Genomic DNA, 15679 nt, shown 5'->3' on the forward strand with positions numbered 1-15679 from the left:
GGATGGGTGTTCGTGGGGAGGAGGGCTCACGAGGCCCAGAATCCATGGATTTATACTTCTCAGGTTTTCTGTATCTGTTATTTCATCTTTCAGGCTAAGCAAAGCATCATTCCTTTTTAGCACGGGGACAGGAGCTCAGAGAAACTAAGTAACTTGCCTCCATTCACATGACTGGCTAGTAGCGGACCTGGGACTTTAATCTATTTCTCATGATTTACAAGCCAGGTCCTTTCTGATAGGCTGAGCTGCCTACATAGTGTAAGAACCCGCACTGTTTATAATGGCCACATTGCCCTGGGGAGCAAATCCGCAGGGGCAGACGTTTCCTCAGGTGGAGCCATTTAAGCTGAACTTGGACATGAGGAGCTTGGTGTTCTTTCAGCCTATGAACCAATTAGGTCTGGTCACTAGAGGAGGTTTTCTGAGGCCACCAGGGAATACTGTTCTCTTTGGTGGACTTGGGGAGTTCTTTTTTTTTAAAGTTGTTTTAAAAATTATTAATTAATTAATTTATTTTTGACTATATTGGGTCTTCGTTGTTGTGTGTGGGCTTTTCTCTAGTTGCGGCGAGCAGGGGCTACTCTTTGTTGCAGTGCGCGGGCTTCTCACTGCAGTGGCTTCTCTTGTTGCAGAGCACGGGCTCTAGGCGCAGGGGCTTCAGTAGTTGTGGCATGCGGGCTCAGTAGTTGTGGCTCACAGGCTCAGCAGTTGTGGCACACGGGCTTAGTTGCTCCGTGGCATGTGGGATCTTCCCGGACCAGGGCTCGAACCCACGTCCCCTGCGTTGGCAGGTGGATTCTTAACCGCTGCGCCACCAGGGAAGTCCAGACTTGGGGATTTTGTTCTCTGGTGCTGTGCCCAAGGCAAGTACACAGTTGATTTGGACCCTGGTGTGGAAGATGTCAGATCTGTCCCCTGGTGTTGAGTTTGGATTTGTGAGCACTCCGTGTATTTTTATCCTCAGAGAGGCAGGTTGCTGAGGTCTCTGCTGGTATGTGTAATCCACACAAGAAGCTTGGGGACCTTAGCCGTGTGCCTACCCAGGCTACTTAATTCCAAAGCAATACACTCGTGAATATCTTTCTATGGATTCCTAGCACTTTATTCTGTGTTACGATGTGATCAAAGCCGTGTGCCACCTGTTCTTTTTAAATCTAATTTGCAAATGGAAACTTTGAGTCTGGCTCACAGTGGGATATGAAAGCACATCTGGCTTCTTTTCCTCCTGGGCCCTTTATCTCCTGTAATAAAGCAGAGCAGCTCTTGCTTAGGGAGAGGGAAGTGCCTTTCAAGGTGCCACAGTGAGCAGCACTGTTTACCCTGCTGACAGCTCTTAAATTTTTTACTCCCCCTCTGCTCTTGTCCGCAGCCTCACAGCTACTCCTTAATTTTCAACTTGATGAACACTAATTTTTTTTTTTTAAAGCAAACCTTGGAAACTAAGTGAGGCCATTGGGGTGAGAAATGGGCATATTCTAGGCAGAAATTATCTTTATATGTATCTGGGGTGTCTGTAAAAGCTAACCACAAAATTGTGGGAACACGCTGGAGACTACTCATTCACTTAGACACCCCTGAGCTGTTGTTCTTACCAAGACAGAACTCGCCTTAACCTGAAGTGGCTTGTTGTGCAGTGTTCAGAGCACTAACTTCTGAAAACTTTAGAAGCTACAAAGGGAAAACAAAAATGTCATTACTTTTTAAAAGACATGACGCTGACTTACGATATTGCCCTGTGCTGTTCTCGAGAAGTGGGAGAGGCAGGCCCTGGTGCAATTTGCCTTCTTCATTTCACTGGCAGGAAACATGCGGTCCTGGAAGACGAATTGAATTTTGCTCTAGTGTTCTCAGTTGGAGATTGCAGTCACCTCTAGATGTCATTTTCTCCACAGCTGCAGACCATTTGGGTCCCGGTCTTTCTCGGGCAGTCTTTATGCTTTAAAGCCAGACACACAGTGAGACTGGGCCTCGCCCTTTTTTGTTGGTGGGGCATGTGGTGGTGTTGAGCACATCAGCCAGGAGGCTCCCGGCACTGGGTTGCTGCTTCCTTTGTGGTTCCTGCTGCCACCTCCCTCTTTCTTTGTGTGGCCAGTAGAGGAAATGCAGACCCTGGAAGGAGCCGGGGGCCTCTGCGGCGGGCGGGTCCCCGGGCAGCCCCCTGGGCAGCCCGGGCACCGGAGAGCCTTCCTCAGCCTCCCCTCTGACTGCTTGCAGTGTTTAGAGTCAGGTCACACTCTCCCTAGAATTTGATTACTTACAGTCTTGTATTGATCAGTGTTTCTTTCTAGTTTCCCTGATGAGAAGCTGTTTTGTGAAGGAAATCATATTTTGCGCTCCTCTTGTAGTCTCCGTAGTCCCCGCCTGATAGCAGATGGTGGTGATACCTGTGTAAAAAAAAAATGAGCTAAAAATTTTATTTAAATAGCTTTGGGGCAGTGTATTTTTGATCTTCCAGGGAGGAAAACCCACAACTCTTCATATAAGAGAATAGGAAAGAATGTTTCCATTTTGTTACAATAGGCATAATGTGACTCACGTGTAACTCTCACATAAAAGGAGGCTTCCTTAAAGTACCAGTGTTCTGGACAGAGTGATACAAGTACACACGATCTGTCTTGCCACAATTTAGGTTGTCCATTTAGACTGTATTTCTTGGGAGTAGTGGGGATCCATTTCTCTTTCTTTCCTGATGCCAGCCGTATTAGGTCTGATGCCCTTTTCTGAGATAAGGCCCATAAGAGTTGTGGGAGAATTGTGGGGTGAGAGTCGTGACACATCACAGTCAGTTGTCGGGGGGACCGAGTCATCTCGTAGCAGGCGGCAGAATACTTGGAGACATCCCACTTGGCCTGTCAACACACCTGTGGTGGTTCCTTTTTTTCCTCTCCACCTTCAGCTCCTTTGCACAGAGGCAATTTTGGGCACTGTCTCCAGGTATGGGGAGGGTGTCTGCCGCACGGGCCAGGGCACATGCTGACGGCCTTCTGTTTGCTCACAGCAGAGATGAAGGCCCCAAAGCGCCGGCAGCCATTCGTCCCTTTTGCTCTGAGGAATCACACGGGCTGCACTTTGTGGTTTGCCACCCTGACTACCACGCCCACCAGGTAAGGAGCACTGAATCTGTCACCTAGAGCCATCTCTGCCACCAAAGGCTCCTGTGTACCAGCCCAGCAGAGTAAGGTGGGGCCTCCCTGAGGCTCTTGGGATTGATTGTATTTGAATCAATAGCTTGCTGTCTTGCTGAGGTCTACGTTGGAGGTTCTGGTTCTGTGTAGAGTCTGTAGTCAGAGAAGCAGGTCTTGAGTCTGAAGTATCCAAATTGTGATCTTGATCCTGGTATCTATTTGTTTTTAAAGTAAAAGTTGAGCAAATTAAGGATGTGAAACAAAAGTCATTCCACCCTTTCTCGTCGGCCCCCATTCTACTCCCCCTTTTAAAACAAGCTGTATATGGTTATTAAGCCAAATGTTTTGCCCATTTTTCTTCTACAAGGGCTTGAAAACACCTCTCATATCCCCTCCCCCCCACCCCGAATTATCTTCCAAACCTGAAACGCACTTGAGTCCAGATGGAACTGGGTGGAGTTAGGAGAACAAATGAGAGTCTACCTAAGCCAAGTGAGAACGTTCTCTTACAACTTTCTGCCTGCTTAGACCTTGGCTCAACTTGCCAAATGCAGTCTGATCTTTCCAGTTTAGGTAATAAAGTGTATGAAATGAGTAACAGAATCAGCTGATTTGAGACCATACTTCTCCCACCTCCACCACGTATGAGAATGCTCTAGAGGAGACATCTTTGTTTTTTAAAAACAATTCAGGTCTGTTAAATTCTAGATAGTCACTTAAATACTACTGTTAAAAGTCATGACTAGTTTACATCACCCTCGGTGTACCAGACTCTGCTGCTGGTGGCAGGTGACTGTGCAGTGATAGCTTTTAGCTGTTTCTAAAGTTTCGGTCATGAAGTTTTGATCAATCATGAAGATAACTTGAGTTACTGACCTTTTAGGTCCTCTTTTACAGCCAGGTTATGCGGCGTTATGTCTGTGAGTTGCGTTCTAGGAGGGTTTCTGCTTCCAGCCCTGAGCTGTGTGAGAGGGAGGTGGAGAGAAAGGGGGACTAGCTGGTATTGTCTGATTTCGTTCCAGGGCTGCACTGTCTCACAGCGGGAGTCCAGGGGTGGTTCCAGAAGGGAATGGAACATTTCTTGACGATGCTCACAATGTTAGCGAGTGGCGGGAAGTCCTCACGGGTGAAGAGATTCCCTTTGAATTTGAAGCAAGAGGAAAGCTAAGGCACAGGTAAAGCATGGTTTACTCTTTGCCTCAAAAAAAAGAAAAAAATAATTGTCTCTAGTGTTTTGCCTTTTCACTTTCCTTTGTTAATGCCTTTAATGTTTTATTTTTAAAAGGTATTTAGGAAATCAGTGTTTCCTTTTAAAAAATATAATGACCATCTTGGAAATACACTTCTTTCCATTAATCATCCCTTTATTTGACATGTGAGGTGATAACTGGTGTGTTCCTTGTAACTAATTCGGTTGAAGCCTAGACAGATCATAACCCTCCAGTTCATTGCATGATGGAGTGGTGACATGGTATTATTAAAAGGTTATCAGAGCATGTTGATTTCAGTTTTAAGATACACATATGCCACAACACTTTTAGCAGGCAGATGGTTTCAGGAAGCAGAGCCAATAATGATAAGATACTCTGATTCTAAGGAGGAGAGAATAACTCACCTAGGGAGACTGCTCACTGATGCACTCAAAATCGCCAGCCAGAGGACGAGAATAAATGTGAAAACGTTGTGTCTAGTTACCGAGAGATCATAAAATATGTAGTAGAATGTTCTTTTATATGCACACATTTTTAAGTGGAAGGGCTGTCCAGTGGATAACGAATAGGTTAAGATTTTAGTGTTTGAGCCTCATTATCTCAAATTTAAGAGATTGGCTTCAGCCTTCTGTGGTCACATGCGTTCATGGTGCTCTAATTCTTTGTGTGGAAACCTGCTCCTCAAATACTTCTTCCTTCTGTATAGCTCTGCATCGGCGCACATTACTCCCTAGCGGCACGAGTTCTGAACTTGGGGGCCTCCAGTGATTTTCAGCAAAAAAATAGTTAAAAAAAAAAATCACTGTGCTGGGCACATGTACCTGGAAGCCACATTAGAATTTCCAGGGATGAGTGGTGAGCATTTTTCTGTTCTACAAGGTTCCTGGAGAAGCTAAATTATAGAACTGTTCACTGTATTTCTTAATAAGCACTGCCTCTGTTGTATCAGAAGGGGTTTGGCCTTTTTGTCATTTCTGTTTCAGTTTCTATGTTTTGTAACCCATTTCAAGTCCCACCTGCCTGCTTGAATTCATCGAAATAAATGCCTTCTCTGGTGTTTTCCCCTTTGGCATTCTGTCCCCCACGCCCTACCTCCCTCCCCACTTTCCTTCCTGTCAGCCTCAAATCCACTTCCCTATTTCAGGCTTCTGGCTTGAATTAGGCAAAATCTAAAAATAGAATTAAATGTGCAGTTTCCTCCTGTTCCTCCTGTCCTGCCCACTGCCTTCTGCTGCAGTTTCAGCTGTGCACTTCAGCCTGGAAACTCTGCGGGCTCCGTCTCTCGTTACCGTGTCTGTAGTCTTGTAGGACCAAAGCCCAACGACTGAGTGTGGTTCTGAGAGAAGCAGGAGATTCCACAAAAGAACCAAGGAGAAAATGTCATTTTAGGCATTTCCAAGAGTATGGTTGTGTGATTAAATTGCTAGCACAGCATTTCTGCTACCCCACTGAACCACTTGTAGCTGATGTCATTTCATAAAGTTTGAGGTAGGGGTCGGTGGGGGACAGACCTGACTGAGCTAGTTCACAGGATTCACGTGGTTTGTATAAAGGGAGGGCAGATGCCACTCTTGCTCAGGCTTTATAGATCTTGCAGCTTTGTTTTAAGTGTGAGACTCAGCTAAAATATCCTCTTGATTTCCCTTGCATTAGGTAATCACCGAAAGGTTTATTTAGACAACTGGGTCTTTATGTCATTATATAGTAAATCTGATTTCAGGCTCTGCTTCTGCTTCTCTTCCCTGGCTAGGATTGTGCTTAATGTCTTTTTCTGTGTTCTGCCTGACAGACACACCCATGACCTCCGGATCCATCAACTGCAAGTGAGAGTGAACGGCTGGGAGCAAGTGAGCCCAGTGTCAGTGGACAAAGTCGGCACCTTTTTCCGATACGCTGCGCCAGATAAGAATTCCTCTTCCTCTACGGTGCGCGGCTGTGGAAAGCGTGTTCAGTGGCAGGATTGTGCCCTAGCCACACCCCCTTAAAGCCAGACCATCAGACAGGCCTGTAGTAGCCTTGCTCTAGTGACATTTTCTTGTTCTTCATTTTTCCTAGCCCAGGAGGAATACCCAAGATTATTTGGGTCAGTCATAGGCATTGGTAATCACTATGTAGATAAGCCAGCCAATGGTTAGTTTTAGTAGAGAAACAAGATCTAAGATTGACACGGACACATATTATCCAACCTGTGTAGATCCATTTTATACTCACCCGGGCCAACCGGCAATTTGCGAGTTTGCCAAACATATTGGCTTTATTTCACATACTGTTATGCTTCCTTTATACACTGTCTTCTTTACGCTTTTATAATGCTGCTCCTTGATCCTTCTAGCTCCGTGTCTCCAAATTCTCCTCTCCGGCATGAAGATCGATGTCCACGTTGTTTATTTTCTGGTCATGCATCCTCTCACACACCCTTGCCCTGATTTTACCCCAGCCTATAGTTCTAGGGGTTGGAGGGCCAGCCTTGGGGAATGTGGCATCCCTGACTAGAATGTGCAGGCAGAGGCTGACATCCTAGCTGATATGACCACCACGGGTGCTCTTGCCGGATACTCGTGGGGTGTACTTCATGGGGTAACTGTGCTCAGTTTTGAGTAGCCAGTGATGAATAGGAAAGCACAGATTTGCAGAGATATTGTAGCCTTCCTCATGCTTGCTGCTTCATGAAATATATTCTTGGAGGACACTGTTCTTTTCATTGTTCTTCTCTTGTGCCCCAAGTTTCTTAGAAAAAGAAACTTTCTTTCAAAGTTACTTTTCTGCCTAAGTTCATGTCCAGTAATAAAAGGACTAATTCCCCCCCGGAGATACCTTTCTATTTTATTGATGCATTCTGGAGAAATTTTGTATATCCTGAATGGTTGTAAAATGAATATTGCTGTTCCCATTTTTTCCAAGATGTTTTCTTTTCATAGTAGAACATACTTTACCTAAGAGTATTTATAAAACCACCTTTTCAAGCAACTTATATTGTCATTGAATTTAACGATGCCTGTTATCTTAGGTCTGTACTGAATCTCTGACTTTTGGAATCTTTCTTAGATTGGTAGCCCAAGCAGTAGGACAAATATTATCCATCCCCAGGTTTATGTGAGTATGATTTTCCTGTGTCACTGCGTTTACACACATAGTTCTTGATGACCACTGGACCTTTTTCCTTTTCTATTAATGATTTCCTTCCTTTTACAAGAACTTGCAAGAAAACGTTTTCACCTAACTTAGTATGTGAGACTGAATATTACAGGGAAGGAGAACAAAAGGCAAATGTTTTAGTCCAAGGTCTCCTTTTCTCTCCAAGTTAAATATAAATTAACCTTTGTATGGCTATACATATTTTATAGGTTTTGGCCCAAAGGTCATGAAAATAACTAAGAATGAAAAACAGATTTTTTCTTCCCTCATCTGATTTTTGAAACATCACCACAGGATGACATTAAAATGCTTTTTTGAGGTTTTTGCCTATAATTTCTTTTCCCTTACTAAATTTCCCTTACTAAATTTCTTTTCCCTTACTAAAACTTACTTTAGTAAGTTTTAAAATGTGAAATTTCAGATAAGCATAGAGGCAACAAGATCAAGATTTAAAACAACTGTTATTGGGCCTTGGCTCTCCTGGGGCTTTACTGGGATGGGTCACTGGAAGCTTTGGTGATGATTGTGTCCCTCTAATAACACCCTAGAAGACTGTACTTTGCCTTTTCATTAGGACTTTCTAGAAACCTTGGTTCAAAACATGGAGCTTGTCATTTGATTGTTTATTAGGTTGGTTTTCACATACTGTTTGCTTTAATGAAAACAACTGGCAGTATGGAAAGCTTGGATGTAGTGTCATTTGTTTCTCCCATCAACAAGCGCTATCAGTATGTTCTGGATACACAGAATAATAGCTTTAGAAACCTTCTCTTTGGTATGCCTAATGTGGAATTTTATACTTAAAAAGATTGCTACATTCCTGGCACATGGTAGCAGTACAAAATGTGTTTTGAATATGTGAATGAACATACGCAAAAAGAAAGTAGTGGCTGCATCCAGCCAAGACCATAAATAAATGATTTCCCTCCATTATCTTGAGTTTCTTGGTGTTCAGAAAAAGAGTGATCACTGAACCGAACTTAGAAAATTATTGTGAAGAAGAAGTTTGTTTTTAAAATTCTTTGATATACAAATGTTGGTTTTCTTATAGACGTGTCAACAAATAGTGTATGGGCATATCGAGTAAATTTTATGACATTTAGGAAAAAAAGTTATTTTTCCTGTGAAAGGCATACCAGTACAAATAACTCTTTAGAATTGGCTGTTACTGTAGTGAGTATTAAGAGGGTATTCACTCCTATTAAAGTGGAGTGGTTTTAGGGCTTAATGACTCATTTCACTGAAGAGCTATAGTAATAATAAGATGCTTTAGATGTAGGCATTCTGGTCGGTATTATTGTATTTTGTGTGTTTTTCAAAAGCACAGCTAAACTCTTTATTACTTTTCTCTTTTTCACAGTTCTCTTCACTCCCACCTGTCCGGGTCGTCTTTGCAGTGACCATGGAAGGCAGTGCTCGGAAAGTGATCACTGTCCGATCAGCCCTCACTGTGAAGAACAGACTGGAGACGCCAATGGAACTAAGACTGGACAGCCCATCAGCTCCAGACAGTAAGTTTTGACATTGTCCTTCTTTTACCCTAGATGGACTTTGGGGTGGGCAACCACTCCTGAAACTGCTAACCCGTCTTTCTCTGGCAGAGCCTGTGGTCCTTCCCGCCATCATGCCAGGTGATTCATTTGCCGTGCCTTTACACCTCACTTCTTGGCGGCTGCAGGCCCGGCCCAAAGGACTGGGTGTGTTTTTCTGTAAGGCTCCTATTCACTGGACCAATGTAGTGAAGACTACAGAGGTTAGTAGCAGCAAACGAGAGTGCCACTCTATGGATGCGGAAAAAAGCCGATTCTTCAGGTATGTGTGGCACAGCAGTGACATGTATATTTTGCCATGTTTTTCTTCATTCTTTCTCTAAGGACCCTTAGTGATTCGGTCGTGCTTATTTAAAGCCCTAAAGTTGTTATTCCTTAAGTTCTTTTATTCCGTAAGTGTTAGGTTCATACGAATTCATGGGTTAACCGTGGGCGGGAGCGTGGCAGTTACTTATCTAATATTTATGGAAGAAACAGTCACAAACCCACTACTCACACATATACGATTAGAAACTGGTGTGTCTGCATCAGCATAAAGAGAAGACACGTAGGGAGGGAAGAAAAAACAATGACCAGTTCTCATTCCTAAATTGGGAAGCAAAATCCTGGGGGTTGGGAGTTTTTCAAATGACTCAAAGGAATTTGGGTGAAGGTTCATGTACCTAGTGCTGACTTCTCATGGGGACTCTGACAAAATTATATTGTCATTTAGACTCCTGTCTCCTCTTCTGAAGACTGCAAGTAATATGTTACTAAATTCATATGTTAGAAAAAATACTGGATTGTGATTGTTAGATCCTTCTAAACTTAGACTTTAAACTTATTTAGATTAGAGATGATCAGCTTTAGTTTCCTTTATAGCAAAAACAGGCATCCACTTAGTTAAACTCACAGAGGAGTAGAAGAAGACTAAAGAATTCCACTGTACCCTTTATTGAGATTTGCCAATTGTTGACAGACTAAAGGGAGAAACAGATAAATACACAGACAAAACCGGTGACTTTAACACTTCCCTGTCAGTAATTTATAAAACAAACCAACAAAAACAATAAACACATAAGCGAATTTGAACAGTGCTGTCAACCAGCTTGTCACAGTGGGCATTTATAAAGCACTGTAACCAACAATTCCAGATTGCACATTCATTTCGAGTATGTGTGGAACATTCATCAGGAGAGACCCTCTACTGGGCCATAAGATCAATAAATATTAAAGAATTGAAACCCTACACAATGTATTTCATCATTATAATAGTATTAAACTAGAAAACAAAACAATAAGATGCTTACAAAACCCCCAAATACTTGAAAATTAAACAATACATTTCGAAACAACCCATGGTCAAAAAGACATCACAAAGGAAATATTTCAAAGTGAATAATAATAAAAACTGGACATATTAAAATGTAGGAGTTGCAGCAAAAGCAGTTCTAAAGGGAAATGTATAGCTTTTAATGCTCGCATTAGAAAATAAGGAAGATGTAAAATCACTGATGTAAACTTCTACCTTAAGGTAGAAGAATAAATTAAACACAAAGAAATAGGAAGAGAAAAAGAAAATAAGTATGGAAATCAATGAAGTAGAAAACAAACAGTAGGAAAAATCAACAATGTCAAAACTGGCTTTTTGAAAGGATTCATAAATTTGATAAACCTCTAATAAGACCAATCATGATGAAAAGCGAGAAGACACAAATTAGCGTATAAGGAATGAAAAATGGAGAATTATTATAGATCCTGCAGATATTAAAAGGATTAAAAGGAGATGTATGAACAATTTTATACAAATAAATTCCACACCGGAATGACAAATTTCTTGAAAAACACAGATTACCAAAAGTAATACAAAGAAGAAACAAAAAATCCAAATGGCCCCAATATCTATTAAAGAAATTTAATTTATAATAAAATATCTTCACTCAGAGGACATTCTAGGACCATATAACTTCATTAGTGAATTCTACCAGATGTTTAAGGAGAAAATCATACCAGCTTTTTGCAGACGCTTTCAGAAAGTAGGGGAGGAGGGAATAGTTCTGACTCATTTTATGAGGCCAGCATATCCGTGATGCCAAAACTGATACAATTATTATCAAAAAAAGAAAGCTACAAACCAGTATTCCCCCACGAAGAGATGCAAAAATTCTTGACAAAATACTACCAAATAGCTTCCAGCAAGTGTGGTTTATCCCAGTTAAGATTAGCTTAACATTTGAAAATTAATAAATTTTTTTTAAAAAAAAGCATGAGACCTAATAATTTATCAAGATTTTAGGATTCAAGATCAACCTATAGAAATCAATAATTATATGCTATATTCTAGCCATGAACAATTGAAAAATGTGATTTAAAAACACAGTTTACAATACTACCAAAAAAAATTTAATTATTCAGGAATCAGTCTAAGGAATGATGTACCAGTCTTTTACCCTAAAAATTACAAAACATTGCTGAGTGATATTAAAGAAAACCTAATAACTAAGTGGAAAGATATAACCAAGTTCACAGATTGGAAGACTCAAGCATTGTTAGGATTTCCATTCTCGCTAAATTGATCTGGAGATACCACCCAATTGGTTATCAACAGGATAATGAATTTTTAAAAAATGGTATATTCACACATTGGCATATGAAATACTGATGCATACAACAGCAAAAAAAAAAACCCAGACACAAAGAGCTGTACAGATTGTATCATTCCATTTATATGCAGTTCAGGAACAGGCACAACTAATTTATAATGATAAATCAGAAAGTGGTTGCTTGAATGATGGGAGAGGATATTGATTGGAAAGGGATATGAGGGAACTTTCTGGAGTGAGAGAAATATTCTCTAATTGGTTTTGGGTGATGGTTATAGAGGTGTCTGTAATTGTCAGAATTCATCAGACAGAACATTTAAAATCTGTACGTTTTATTGTCATTTGATTATGCCTTAGTGAATGTGTTTGGATTGAAAACTGCAAATATCTTACTAAATTATTGTGCCATTTTAATGTAATCCTGTCTCATACTTAGCTAAGGAGAAAAAAATTCAAGCTCTTCATTCAAGCTGATGACTTCTACACCATTTTGTCGTCATAGGTTTTGTGTGGCCATAAAGAAAGAGAATTATCCAGATTACATGCCCTCCAACATATTTTCTGACAGTGCAAAACAGATTTTCAGACAGCCTGGGCATACCATATATCTCCTGCCAACAGTGGTAATCTGCAACTTGCTACCTTGTGAACTTGATTTTTATGTTAAAGGAATGCCCATTAATGGGACACTGAAACCTGGCAAAGAGGTGGCTCTCCACACAGCTGATACCTCCCAGAACATTGAACTGGGTAAGGATTTAATCAAATAATTATCTGTAATAATTCTGTGAACGTGTGGGTGGATATTTTGTGACTATTTGGGAAAGTTTTAGAGAAATTGTAGCACATATAATACCTCAATAAGCCAGCTCAAAGGATTTATGCAGTTAAAAAAAGAAAAGCAAAACTTCTAATATAGAAAATCATCGAAACAAAAAACCCGAACAAAACTAAGAGATTTACAGAGCAAGCACTCAACATAGCCTTTTTTTTTTTAAAAATAAATTTATTTATTTATATTTTTGGCTGCGTTGGGTCTTCGCTGCTGCGCACACGGGCTTTCTCTAGTTATGGCGATTGGGGGCCACTCCTTGTTGCGGTGCGTGGGCTTCTCATTGCGGTGGCCTCTCCCACGGCAGAGCACAGGATCTAGGTACGCAGCCTTCAGTAGCTGTGGCATGAGAGCCCAGTAGTTGTGGCTTGTGGGCTCCAGAGCGCAGGCTCAGCAGTTGTGGCGCACAGGCCCAGTTGCTCCGTGGCATGTGGGATCCTCTTGGTCCAGGGCTCAAACCCTTGTCCCCTGCATTGGCAGGCGGATTCTTAATCACTGCACCACCAGGGAAGCCCCAACACAGCCTTTTTTCTTAATGTTGCTCACTTGATGTGTGAGTAAAGGAAGTCATTTCAACTTTTCAAACGGTGCTTTTTACCAGCTACAGAATGAGCAAAATCATGTCTCTTCTCTTTACACGAAAGGGAAAAACGTTAGGTAAGCATGTACTGTGTACTTCAGGCAGTATGTCAAATACTTTCATATACTTGATCTTATATAATCCTTACAGCAATAGTTATTTGTCCCATTTTACTGACAAAGACATTGAGGTTTAGAATAGTTAATGTATCAAGAAATTTCATTTCATGAATGAAGTCAAGGGAGGGGGTCATTATCATATTTGTAGCACTTGTAGCAACAAGGTACTTCTGGATTTGGGACAGGAAGTAAGTTTTCTTTAAGGCTGTTGTAGGCATGTTGAAGTAATAAGGACTTAGATATTTACCTTTTCACAGTTTTGTGATTTCATAATATCATCTCATTTGATCTTCACAACAATGGATGTTTCAGGAAGAGGGACAGCTGTTTTCCCCATTTTACTGATGGGGATCCTGAAACTCACTGAACTTCAGCAATGTGTCCCTCAGTGATAAGCTTACATTTTTGAATATGTAAATCCTTGAGCTTAATTTAGAAAAGAAAAATAGTGCAATTCTAGTTGTCTGTTTTAAAGAAAATAGGTCTTTGTCCTGACATTTATTATTTCTTCAACAAATATTTCTTGAGCCCCTGTATGGAATGGGAATGTCCTGCCCCCACCCCCCTCATCACTGCGTGCACACCAAGCACTCCTCATCTTGACACTCATGCTCCCTGTGGATCGTCACTTTTAATAAGAAGCCCGAGAAGTAGATCCTGTTATTATCCCCATTTGGCAGATGGACACAGCAAGGTTAAATGGCTTGCCACACATCACGCAGCTGTGAGGACAGACAGGGAATTTGAAGCCAGGCGGGGAGGCTGCAGAAAACCTTAACTCTTACTCTCTACTTGCCTTTACTGGGTTTCAGGCACCCAGCTCAAGGCCTGAGGTATAGTAAACTCTTAATACCAGAGCTGTTATTGATAACCTTTGGGTACTTTCATTCTTCGAATTATTATGCAGTTCAGACTCCCTAGTGTGACTTCTAGACCATATTTATTCTCATCCCAGCTAAAGGAAGATGGCCATTCCAATGAGATTTTTGCCTGTTGAATACGTGGTTATTGATTTTTCCAGAGCAATCCAATTCAGTTTGGCCGTGGACTGTTTTGACAAACTAAAGTGAGAACTCTGAAAGACAATAGCTTGTATCTTCTTTAGGGGTGTCATTGGAAAATTTTCCACTCTGTAAAGAATTGCTTATTCCATCTGGAACCCAAAACTATATGGTAAGAATGAGGCTCTATGACATCAACCGGCGGCAGCTGAACCTCACCATCCGGATCGTGTGTCGAGCAGAAGGATCTTTAAAGATCTTCATTTCGGCTCCGTATTGGTTGATTAACAAAACAGGTATGTACAGAGGATGCTCAAGTAGGCCTTTGGAGTTGGTCGTGGGAATTCAGATTTATCTGCTCAGCTAACTAAATGGAGCCAATGCAAACAGATTACCTCAACAGTATAAGCTGCTAAACTTACTTTCCTGTTTCCATAAGAAGTGCTTAATCATGGTCAAGACTGGCCTTTTGGACAACGACTGAGCAAGCCCACCAAATAAATTCAGTTTTCACCATTTTCCCCCTTGGTGATTTTTTTTCCTTTTATTATTTGTATATGTCCTGGGTACACCGGCTGGGATTGATATAAACTTTCCCCCTCCTTCCTAAAGGGCTCCCACTGATCTTCAGACAGGACAATGCGAGAATGGATGCTGCAGGCCAGTTTGAAGAGCATGAGCTGGCCCGGAGCCTGAGCCCTCTCTTGTTCTGCTACGCTGACAAAGAGCAGCCAAGCCTGTGAGTGCAGTCATCTACGGGAAGGGGAAGTAAGCTCCCAGGGAAGGGAGAAATTAGCAAAGGCTCTAGTAGATCCGTGTAAGTAGAAATATACTGTAGATAACAATCCTGACTTGGCAGGGGAACAGGACCATGACTTAATGGGATTTTTTCAGATCTAATTTCTGTGTTACTCGATATTGAAAATAAACCATTTGGTTGGTTTATAATGAAAGCCAGTTTTATTTTCCGTGTATTGAAGTAGTTCTATTCATAACTCTGCTGATGGAGAGAGACCCACACGTTCTCTTCTCTGCACGGTTTCTCTCCCCTGGAAGCTCTCAGAGCAGGCAGAGGAGCTGACTTCAGAGGGGAGATGGATGGCCCTTTGGTAGAGCCTCCACCCTATTAATCCAGTCCAGGTCCTTTTGTGTAAGGTTTTGAAATCCATCTCTTTTTCTGTTGAAATAAAATGTGCCATTTCAAGATCTCAAAGCACTCGTTGCATGTAGAGCATTAATTCACGTTTGTTCTTGGTTTTGGCATTCTTCTTTTTACAGGGGTCTTCTGATTTATAGCCTTAATCCAAAAATACTTAAGTGTATCTGATACTGCTAATATTCCATACCCCATTATCTGTAGAAATGTGCTGCAAACTTACAGGAGGGCTTAGGGAGTAGTACTTGCCAGTGGATACAGATGCATCTACCAGGGAGGGCTGGACTCTGGGCTGCTGCTGGAGTCTGGAGACGATTGACCAGGGTGCTGGCCACAAACAGCCACTTGACGTGGTCAGCATCCAGGACTTGACGTTTGAAACACAGTT

General features: G+C 41.6%; 1 protein-coding gene across 2 annotated transcripts in view; it reads left to right on the plus strand.

The window, feature by feature from the left end:
• Positions 1–15679, plus strand: part of VPS13D (vacuolar protein sorting 13 homolog D) — a 239477-nt gene that overhangs the window by 88902 nt on the left and 134896 nt on the right. For both annotated transcript variants that reach the window (XM_065885784.1, XM_065885795.1), the window contains 9 exons: positions 2999–3104; positions 4148–4300; positions 6126–6261; positions 7382–7429; positions 8832–8982; positions 9073–9283; positions 12106–12353; positions 14240–14431; positions 14748–14874. In XM_065885784.1, the coding sequence (XP_065741856.1) occupies positions 2999–3104; positions 4148–4300; positions 6126–6261; positions 7382–7429; positions 8832–8982; positions 9073–9283; positions 12106–12353; positions 14240–14431; positions 14748–14874 (1372 nt within the window). The remainder of the gene's footprint in view (positions 1–2998; positions 3105–4147; positions 4301–6125; positions 6262–7381; positions 7430–8831; positions 8983–9072; positions 9284–12105; positions 12354–14239; positions 14432–14747; positions 14875–15679) is intronic.

This window comes from Phocoena phocoena, chromosome 1 (genome assembly GCF_963924675.1).
Source record: "Phocoena phocoena chromosome 1, mPhoPho1.1, whole genome shotgun sequence".
Lineage (NCBI taxonomy): Eukaryota > Metazoa > Chordata > Mammalia > Artiodactyla > Phocoenidae > Phocoena > Phocoena phocoena.